The sequence below is a fragment of the Diceros bicornis genome, chromosome 34 (genome assembly GCF_020826845.1).
Source record: "Diceros bicornis minor isolate mBicDic1 chromosome 34, mDicBic1.mat.cur, whole genome shotgun sequence".
In the NCBI taxonomy this organism is placed as follows: Eukaryota; Metazoa; Chordata; class Mammalia; order Perissodactyla; family Rhinocerotidae; genus Diceros; species Diceros bicornis.
The window spans coordinates 31,288,355-31,299,563 of NC_080773.1; the positions used below are offsets into that span (position 1 = coordinate 31,288,355).

Genomic DNA, 11,209 nt, shown 5'->3' on the forward strand with positions numbered 1-11,209 from the left:
GAAGTGAAATTGTTGTAGGGTATAAACATACTTCATTTTATGAAGTGTGTCAGAGTGCTTTCCAAAAAGATTAGTACCAGTTTATGCTCCCAGCTGTTTCCTCTTATCCTTTCAATGCTTGATATTATCCTTTTAATATTTACCAATCTAATTGATCTAAAGTGGCAGCTCCCTGCTGACTTAAGTTGCATTTCTGTGATCCCTGGTGAGGTGAAGCATCTTTTCTTGTACTTCTGAGTTATCCAGGCTTCCTCTTCTAGGAATTGACTATTCATATCCTTTGCCCATTTTTCAATTGGATTACCTCTCTTTTCTTGCTGATCTGCAGGAGTTCTTTGTGTAGCCCAGACAGGAATCCTTTCTGAGATAAGAATCTCTTCTGAGTCTGTTTGCCTTCTGTTGCCTGTATCTTAGTGTTTTTTGTTGAATAAAGTGATTATCTATTTCTAATCCCACTTGACCCTCAACAAACCCGTATGACAGAGTCAGAAAAGATACCTATTATCTCATTTTATAGAGGAAGAATCAGAGGCCCAGAGAGGTCAATAGCCCGCTCCAGGCCACAGGTCTGGACCTCAAAGCTGTGGATTGGAATCCCAGCTCCTGGATAGCTGTGTAATAGCAGGTGGCTTTTACTTCTCTGAGCATCATTTCTCTCCTCCGTATATCAGGGATGCTAATGTCATATTTTTAGGCTACTGTGAGCTATGATAAATGCCCAGTCCTGAACTTCCACTCGGGACCTCCATGTCATTACCTCCCTTTCTCTCTCCTGCTCCCACAGAAGCAAACTGCACCTACTTTAAGTTCTTCACCACAGGGGAGAATGAACACGTCTTCCAGAGAACCATAAAGAAAGGTGAGAACTTTTCACCCCAGGGTGGTGTGGTGATGGCGATATACTGACTATGCCAGAGAAGTTCTTGATAGCATTGTCATCCTCTCTGCTTTGTCTTGGGGAGACCCCATCTTTGAGGGGTGGTGGCGGTAGAGTCATGGTTTTCCAGAGCCCTGTGCCCAACACTCCCACCCCAGCTCCTACCCCTTTGCAATGTGCTGTGTGACTTTGGGAAAGTCACTACCCCTCTCTGTGGCTAGCACTTTCACATCTCACAAATGTGCCTCTACTACATGCTAAGCCCAGCGCTGGGTGTTTCATTTATAAAAGGTCAAGTCCTTGCATGACCCTGCAAGGTGGGGGCTTTATCTTAATCTTCCGGCTGAGAAAATGGAAGTCCATAAATGGTTAAGTTTTTTTTTCCCAGGAAGTGACAGAGACAGGATTCAAACCCAAAGAATTCTGACTCTAAAGCAGCGATCTCCTATAGAATCTTCTGTGAAAAGGGAAATGTTCTATGTCTGCACTGACTGATAAGGTGGCCACTGGCCCCACGTGGCTACTGAGCACTTGAATGTGGCTCGTGTAACTTAGGAACTGAGTTTTTAATTTTGTTTAATTTATATCCATTTGAAATTAAGAGGCCACATATGGCTCGTGGTGACCATACTGGACAATGCCGCTCTTAAGACTATCGTTTCTACTCTAACCACAGCCTCTCTATCACCCTGCTACATCCCCACCAGTAGAAGAATTGTGATCTGTCTTATCTGGTCTTTGTAAGGATTTAATGAGATGATGCAACTAAAACATATGGTGTGAAGCCTGGCACATAGTAAGTCCTCAATAAACAGTGGTTCTTACTCTCTCCAATGCTTTCTCTCTTGTCTTTGTGCTAAGTGAGCTTGGGCAAGTCACTCTGCCCCTTTAAGATAGTAAAATAATCATGGTGCACATGCATGGAGCAACTTCTGTGTGCCAAGCACTGCACTGGGCACTTCACATACGTGATTTCTTTTTTTTTTTTTTTTTAAAGATTTTATTTATTTATTTTTCCCCCAAAGACCCAGTAGATAGTTGTCTGTCATAGCTGCACATCCTTCTAGTTGCTGTATGTGGGACGCGGCCTCAGCATGGCCGGAGGAGTGGTGCGTCAGTGCGCACCCGGGATCCGAACCTAGGCCGCCGGCAGCGGAGCGCGCACACTTAACCACTAAGCCACGGGGCCGGCCCCACATATGTGATTTCTAATCCTCACAACAGCCCAATCAAATAGGAATTTTGATCCTGATTTGCTAGAGGAGGAAAGTGAGGTTCAGAGAGGTTCCCTGACTTTACCAAAATGTTCCAGCTAGGAAGTGGCTGGGGGGAATTCCGACTTGGATCATCCCACTGTAACATACCACCTCCTCTGTTGTTGCCCACACGCCCACTGCCTCAGTTTCCTCACCTATAAACAAATGGTGACCAGATCATAAGTAATAATTGGCAGTTCCCGTCTCCTTCTAATCCTGGCTCATTTGCTCTGTGACCTTAAGCAAATAACTGACCGTCTCCAAGTCTTAATTCCTTCAACAGTATAAGTAAAATATTGGACTGGATAATCCTCTACATGAAAATTCTTCTCTAGTTCTGAATCTTCCATCTTCCTGTTTCTGGGTCCTTATAGGGGAGTTCTCCCCACTCCCTATATCCCACGCTCTCTACTTCTTCCCCTTCCCGTCCTTGCAGAGGTGAATCTGGCGGCTGCAGTGATAGCAGTGCTAGGCCTGGCAGTCATGGCCCTGGGGTGCCTCTGTATCATCATGGTGCTCAGCAAAGGTGCACAGTTCCTGCTCCGAGTTGGAGCCATCTGCTTGGGCCTCTCAGGTGAGGGCTGAGAGCCTAGAGACTGAGGACATTGCATGCTGGGAGCTCAGATCTCCAGGCTCTGTTGCATGCTGGGAGGTGGGATCTCCAAGTACTGTTGCATGCTGGGAGGTTGGATCTCCAAGCACTGTTGCATGCTGGGAGTTGGGAGAAGCCCAAGGTAGGCTCAAAGATGGGAGAATTCCAAGCTCTTTTGTTGCTTAAGGATTGGGGGGCCTCCAAACACTTTTAGATTTAGACCCAGGGTCTCCGAGGATTGTTGCATGCTGGGAAGTGGGATCTCCAAGCACAGTTGCATACTGGGAGGTAGAGTCTCCAAGCGCTGTTGTATGCTGGGAATTGGAGGAAGCTCATGGGCTGTAGAAGTCCCAAAGATGGGAGAATTCTAAGCCCTGTTGTTGGCTGGGAATTGAGGGGGTCTCCAAACAGCTTTTTAGATTTGAACTTGGGGTCCCCAAACACTGTTGCATGCTGGGAGGTTGGGAGAGGTCTCCAAGCACTGTTGTATGCTGGGAAGCACAAGGGCTGTAGTAGGCTCACATATAAGAGAGTTCTAAGCCCTATTGTTGGCTGAGAATTGGAAGGTCTCCAAACATTCTTTTAGATCTGGACCTGGGGTCTGCAACAAGTCTGTAACTCTGTTACATTCTTGGAGTTGAGTGTCCAAAACAATGCTACATCTCGTGAAATGTAGTCCTCATTGGATCAAATGTTTTCTAAGGTGGATAGAGAGGTCATTGATTATATAAGCTTCGGTTATTTATCCTTGTGTATTTACTAAGCACCTACTATGTTCCAGGCACAGTGCTAATGGCTGGAGATATAAGATTAACAAGACAGACACTGTGTATGCACTCATAGAGCCTAGATTCTGGCAAAGGTAGACAAAAACCAGTAATTACAATGTAATAATTCAACTATAATTGTGATGAGAGTTATGATAAATCACTGAGCTGTGGGGGCGTGTCATAGAAACTCCTCGAGAAAGTGACATTTAAGTTGATAATTGAAGGATAAATAGGAATTATCTAGTTAAGGTATGTGGTGACAGTGGTCGTGGCAATATTGGTGATTTTTATTGTGGTGGTGGTGTTGGTGTTGCTAGTGATGGTGGTGGTGGTGGTGATGCTGGTGGTGGTGATGATGGTGGTGGTGGTGGTGATGGTGATGGTGGTGATGATAGTGGTAGTGGTGATGGTGGTGGTTGTGAAGCTAGTGATGGTGGTGATGGTGATGATGCTGGTGATGCTGGTGGTAGTGGTGGTGGTGATGATGATAGTGGTGGTGGTGGTGGTGATAGTGGTGATGATGGTGGCGATGTTGGTGGTGATAGTGATGGTGGTGGTGCTGATGATAATGGTGGTGGTAAAAAAAGAATAGCATGTATGAAGGCTGTAAAAGATTCGGTAACTTTGAGGGACAGAATAAAGATCAGAGCATAAAACAGGGCAAAGCTTGCACAAAAGTACATGGCAGCCTTAATTAATAAAAGAAGTAGAGGCTAGGTGCAGGATGAGGCCAGGGAGACATATGAGTGTTCAAGAGCATGCATGAATGGGAAATAATAATGATCACATTCTTACTATTGTTTTGTTGCCTTAGATATCTTCCTAAATGAAGGGGAAAATTCAGTCATCCTCTTTCCTTTCATTCATTTTATTCATTTATTCATTCATTTAGTTCATTTAATTCATTGATACACACACAGACACATTACACCCAATACATATATACATGTTAAACACGTATGTATATGTATATATAATATATAAGAGTGTACAAGACAGAAAAGTGTCTTCCCTTATGGAGATTATCATCTGGTTAAGGACACAGGAATAATGCAAACCATCCCACAATTACAAACTGCAGTAAGCTATGAAGGAAAATTAGAGTTCTATGACAATATGTAATGAAAGCACTTGATTTAAAGCAGAGAATTAGAGAGGTTTTCCCTGAGGAGATGATACTTAAAATGTCAAAGTATGGGTAGCCAAGCTAGAAAAAGTTTGATGAATTTGAGATCCTGAAAGAAAGCCAGTGTAACTGGAGCAGGGAGCGTGAGGAGGATACAGTGTAAAAGGAGGACCAGGGAATCAACAGGGAATCAAAAGATTTGGATTGGAGTCCCAACTTCTTAAGAGCTGTGTGACCTTGGGCAAATCTTTTTCTGTCTCTGGGCTTAAATCTTTCCATATCCTTGAACTCACTCATCCAAGTATCCATTTATCAAGTATCCATCCTATTCATCCATCTATCCATCTATCCATCCATCCATCCTGTCCATCCATCTATCCTATTCATCCATCGATCCTATTCATCCATTCATCCATCCACCAATCCTATTCATCCGTCCATCTACCCATCCATTCATCCATCATCCTACTCATCCATTCATCCATCCATCCTACTCATCCATTCATCCATCATCCTACTCATCCATTCATCCATCCATCCTATTCTTCCATTCATCCACCCATCCATCCAACCATTCATCCTTCCATCCATCCATCCTTTCAATGAAGGCATCAATTGCCTCCTTCCTGCCTCCTTCTCTTCCCTCTTACTTTCTTTCTTTTCCGTCTTTCCTTCTTATCCATCCTCCTTCCCTTCCTCCCTCTCTCCTTCCATCTATCTATTTTTCCATCTCTTCATCCATCCATTCATTCAACTAGTATGTCTCTAATATCTAGTAAGTGCTAGATGATGTGCTAGGTACTACTGGGGATAGAATGATGAATAAGATTAAGATGATCCTTGTTCTCATGGAATTTACTGCTTGTAGGAATTTGGTGCTGGTGTTATTATTGAACTCATGCCTGTGTGATTCTTGGGGATGCCATGAAGGGGTGGATGTGAAAGTGTTTTGTGAAAGTCTGGGGCATGAAAATGTTCTGCAAACTGTACAATCAAATGAAAGTGAGGGGTGGATTTGATGCTGTAATTACTATGATTATATTGGGTGTCAGGAACCGGGGCAGATTAAGTTTTGAGGTCTACCTAGGTAAAGGGTTATGTTCAGGTTATATTGTTTCCCTCCATAAAATATGTATGTCCGGTGTTGTTCTATGTTTTAGAGATATGAGACAGACAAGTTTCCTGCCCTCATGGTCTGGAGGGGGGGAGATAGAAATTAGACAAGTAAACATACTCATATAAATTAATATATGTTAATAATTACCAACTGTGATAAATGCTATAAATGAGAAGAGAAGAGTAAGAGGAAAGTGTATAACAGGGAGACCCAATGTAGACTTAAGTGGCAGTGGTCAGGGAAGGCTTTTCAGAAGAAGTGTACATTAAATAGGGATGCAAAGAATGAGGATGTGTAAGGCAGACTCAGGGAGGGGTAAGCAGAAAGTTATTCCAAGCAGCATAAAGGTCTCCAGGCTTGAAAGAATTTGGTGCATTTAAAGACCTGAAGAAGTCCTACTCCATACTACTAAAGGACAGGAAATGCAGCTTGAAAGGACGCTGAAGAAGTAAACAGGGACCAGATCACGTGGACCCTTCTAGGTCATACAAGGGAAGTCAGGCTCCATCAGGGAGGAGGTATAGTGATGTGCCTACAAGAATAGTCTATGGAATAAACCTGGCTGGGCTCAGACCCCAGCTCCACCTCTCTAGGCTTCAGTTTCCCATCTGTAAAGTGAGGATAATAATAACACCTACCTCATAAGGTCTAGTGGAAGACGGGACGTGAGAGCATTTGGTTAGATTGTTGGCACAAGGCTAGTGTGTCAAGGCCAGGGATCTACAAACTACAGCCCATGGCCAAATCCTACCTACCCCTTGTTTTTGGGTTAGTGATATTTTTATACCATAAATCATATCATGGTTCCTGTGTGGATCAAAAGCCACCAATAAATTACCAACACTAGGATAACATGGCTCCAAGGTCTTAAGTGGCTTGGCTCCTGACTACATGAGACTTCATCTCTTAGCGCTTGCTCCTTCTGCTCTGCCCACATTGGCCTCTTGGCTATTCCTCAGACACTCCAAGCTCATTCCCTCCTCAACGCATTTGGCGCTACTGTCCCCTCAGCCTGAAATGTTCTTCCACCAGATCTTCTCATGTCTCATTTCTTCACATCATTTAAGTCTCTGATCAAACATCACCTCCTCAGGGGCACCACTGTTGACCACCTGGTCTAATGTAGACCCATTATCTGCTGTGTCTCTACTTTGCCTTATTTTTCTTCATAGAATTGATCACTACCTGAGATTGTATATTTCTGTATGCTCTTGTTTGCTAAGGCTGCCATAACAAAGTCCCACAGACTGGGAGGCTTAAACAACAGAAATTTATTGTCTCAGTTCTGGAGGCTGGAAGTCCGAGATCAACATGTTGGCAGGGTTGGTTTCTTCTTGGGCCTCTCTCCTTGGCTTGTAGATGGCCGTCTTCTCCCTGAGTCTTCACGTGGTCTTCCCTCTGTGTGTGTCTGTCTCCTAATCTCCTCTTCTTGTAAGGGCACCAGACATATTGGATGAGGGCCCACCCTAATCACCCCATTTATATTTAATTATCCCTTTAAAGACCCTATCTCCAAATATAGTCCAATTCCAAGGCACTGAGGGTCAGAACCCCAACATATGAACTTTTGAGGGGGACACAATTCAGACCGCAGCAATACCTTTACTTGATTATTGTCCATCTCCCCTTCTAGGGTGAAAGTCCATGACAGGGGCTTTGTTAGTCTCGTTTATATATTTTATATATACTTTATAGTGACAGCTCAATTAAAATCCATTGAATGAATGCAAGGATGCATGAATTAGCAAAGGAATGAATGGACTGGACAATGTCTCCTTCTCCTTTTCCACCTCTAGTGCCCTAATGCTGGGCTGGTGGGGCCAAGAAGGGCTTATAGAGGCCGTTGAGCCACAGTATGCAGACTCCAGGCTGCATTCTCCAGGTCCCTGATTAAAAACCGTGGGAGAACTGGAGTGCAGGGAGGAAGGAGGGTCAGGGATTGATTGAGGTTGAGGCCAGACTCCAGGGTCTGAGAGGGGAGGCAGCTAGGATCCATGCCTAAGGCATGACCATCAGATGGTCCCACATGATCTGACTCCTGCCCACCTCTGCACTTCCGTGGCCCACTGCTCTCCCCCTCCCCCACTCCCTTTGTTGCGGCCACAGTGACCTTCTTTCTTTTCCTCAAACACGCTATACTCCATTCTATCACTGGGCCTTTGCACCAGCCATTCTTTCTGCTTAGAACTGCCATTGCTCAGTTTTGTGCATGGCTGGTTTCTTCTCATCCTTTGGGTCTCAGCTCAAATAGCTTTTTCTGATGACACCATGTAAAGTCCCTGCTCCGTCCCTGGATGTCACTCCCCTTCCCATCCTAGCATACATCACTCTCTGAAATCATCTTGTCTTCTCATCTGTTTACTTTGGAAATTGCAACTTGGCAGGCTGCAGGGCAGCAATGGCCCATAAATGTACTTTGTTTGGCGAGCAGTGTGTAAAGATTTCTCTGAGCCAATATTTAAAGGTTGGGCGAATTCCCGTAAAAATAATAATCCTTTAAAAACTTTTAGCTATTCTTGAAAAATCAGAAGATCTAGTAAAGTAAGTCCCCATTTCTGAAGGGCTGCAGTTGGCTGAAGCTGAGTTTTGGCTGCTCTGTGTCATTGTCCCCACCACACGTGCCTGCTTTATTTATACTTTCTCATCATCTCCTGCAGGCATCTGAGTTTTGCAAGCCTGGGTTTATTTGTTTACCCTCTGTCCTTTCCAAGTAGAATATAGGCTCCATGACACAAAGGTGTCTTTGTCTGTCTTGTTCTTTCTTTCTTTTTCTTTGTTTTTTAAATCAAATTGCATTACAACTTGACTGCCTTTCTCTGCATTTTGTGATCCATCATTGCTCTTTTTTCTAGCTTTATTGGGTATGATTGACAAGTATATATTGTATATATTTACAGTGTACAACTTGATGTTTTGATATACATATACACCGTGAAATGATTATCACAATCAAACTAGTTAACATATCCATCAACTTGCATGGTTATCTTCCTTTGTGTGTGGCGAGAACATTTAAGATCTAACTTCTTAGCAACATTCAAGTATGCAACACAGTATTGTCAACTATAGTCACCATGTTATACATTAGATCCCCAGAACTCATTCATCTTGTGTAACTGAAACTTTGTAACCTTGACCAACATCTCCCATTTCCCCCTCCTCCCACCCCCTGGCAGCCACCATTCTGCTCTCTGCTTCTATGAGTTCGACTCTTTTAGGTTCCACCGTCACTCTTCACAAAAGCCTTGATGGAGTCTTCACTTGACTTTTGCGATTCTTGACTCCTCGGCTTGCTTTTTTCTTTTGTAAAGTGATAAAATACACATAACATAAAATTCACCATTCTAACCATTTTTAAGCGTCCAGTTCTGTGGCATTAAGTACATTCACTCTGTTGTGCAACCTTCACCACCATCCATCCCCAGAACTTTTTCATCTTCCCCACTGAGACTGTGTCTCCACGAAAACACCACCTCTCATTCCCTCTCCCCTCAGCCCCTGGCAACTGCCATTCTACTTTCTGTCTCTATCAATTTGTGTCTTTATCTCCAGCTTCCAAAATTGTGCCTGCTGTATGGTAGGTGTTTAGTAATTAGCTGTGGTTGAATGACTGAGTGCTGGGGGGTCCCCCAGGTTTCTTGTTTGAGCAAGCATGTGATGGGGTGTAAGGGGGAGATGCTCAGACCCAAGTTGGGGTCCCCTGGGGCCTGAGCACCACACTCTGTCCTCCTCCTCTCCCCACAGGCCTGCTGCTGCTGGTCAGCCTGGAGGTGTTCCGGCATTCCGTACAAGCCCTGCTGCAGAGAGTCAGCCCCGAGCCTCCCCCACCCCCAGCCCTGACCTACGAATACTCCTGGTCTCTGGGCTGTGGTGTGGGGGCCAGCCTGGTCCTGCTGCTGGGGGGCGGCTGCTTTCTCCTGCTCACCCTGCCTCCCTGGCCCTGGGGCTCACTCTGTCCCAAGTGGGGGCACAGGGCCACCTAGAGCCACCATTGTCCCTTCTCTAAGCTCCTTCCAAACTCTTCTCCTTTCTCTATTGTCCCCCCTCAAAATCTTTGGCCCCATGTCCTGGAGAAACCGTGTTCTCCCTGCTCTGGGGCCCACATTGTTTGCACAAACCTGCCTCTTGTACCCTCATCTTTTCTCTCTGTAAATATTTTCCTCAGTGGCTGAATTTAGGATGTTTGGGGGTGGGATGGGGAGAGGCTTTTTGCAAACGACGGTCCCCAGGGAAGGCTGGTGGGGACCTGATGGGGTAACTAGGGAGTGGGGGGGTGAGGTTAGGGCGTCTTGGGAGGGAGTTGGACCTATTGATTTCCCACATCTGGATGTGCTCACCTGTGGGAGAGACTTCTTCTGGCTAATCTGAAACTCGGGTAGAGGGAGGGGTGAATATCTGAGTCTGACCTCGCTGTGGTCTGGTTTGGGATTAAAGGCTTGGAAATTTAACAACTTTGATTTGGAGTCGGTTTGTGATGCTGTTGTGTGTTCTGGGATAGAGAAAAGTGACCCCTTGTGCTCTCCAGAAACCCACCGCATGCTTCTTAGCCCCAGAGTCGCATGTCAGTGAACCCATAGAGAGTGATGGAAAACTTAGCAGTTTGGAACACAAACACTGTTACGGGTTGAACTGTGCCCCTCCCAAAAGTATATGTTGGAGTCCTAACCCCAGGACCTCAGAATGTGACCTTATTTTGAGATAGGGTCTTTACAGAGGTGAGCAAGTGAAAGTGAGGTCATTAGTGTGGACCCTAATCTGACATGACTGTTGTCCTTATGAGAAGAGGAAATTTGGACTCAGAGACAGACAGGTACAGAGGGAAGATGAAGTGAAGAGACACAAGGAGAAGACCCCCCCATCTACAAGCCAAGGAGGGAGGCCTGGAACAGCTTCTCCCTTACGGCTTCAGAAGGAACAAACCTGGCCGTCGCTTTGATCTCAGAATTCCGACCTCCAGAACCGTGAGACAATATATTTGTCTTGTTTAAGTCACCCAGTCTGTGGTATTTTGTTACGGCAGCCCTAGCAAGCTGATACAGATTTTAGTACCTGGAAATGGGGTGCTACTGTAACAAATACCTAAAAATGTGGATGTGGCTTTGGAATTGGGGAATAGGTAGAGACTGGGGGAGTTTTGAGGTACATGATAGAAAAAGCCTAAGTTGCCTTTACGAGACTATTGACAGGAATATGGACATGAAAGGGAATTCTGAGGACTCGAAAGAAGCGAAGAGAACTGCAGAGAAAGCTTCTATCTTCTTAGAGAACGTATTTATCATTGTGAACAGAGGGTTGGTAGAAGCTGGAATAATAACACCGCCAACAGATGCCAGTGAATGAAGATCTTGTATCAGATGTTCGAGTCCTGCAAGCCAAAGGGCTGGACTCCTCCCTTATGAAGACCGATGTATTTCAACTCAAAAATCACAACTCGAATAAATTCTTCAGTTAGATAGGAATTACTAAAGCTA

The 11,209-nt window shown here is 44.8% G+C and overlaps 1 protein-coding gene across 2 annotated transcripts in view; it reads left to right on the top strand.

Moving 5' to 3' along the window:
- CACNG6 (calcium voltage-gated channel auxiliary subunit gamma 6) overlaps positions 1-9,996 on the top strand; it is a 24,591-nt gene extending 14,595 nt beyond the window's left edge. For both annotated transcript variants that reach the window (XM_058530161.1, XM_058530163.1), the window contains exons 4-6: positions 785-859; positions 2,570-2,707; positions 9,483-9,996. In XM_058530161.1, the coding sequence (XP_058386144.1) occupies positions 785-859; positions 2,570-2,707; positions 9,483-9,721 (452 nt within the window). In that variant the 3' untranslated portion in view covers positions 9,722-9,996. The remainder of the gene's footprint in view (positions 1-784; positions 860-2,569; positions 2,708-9,482) is intronic.
- The last annotated feature ends 1,213 nt before the right edge of the window (positions 9,997-11,209 follow it).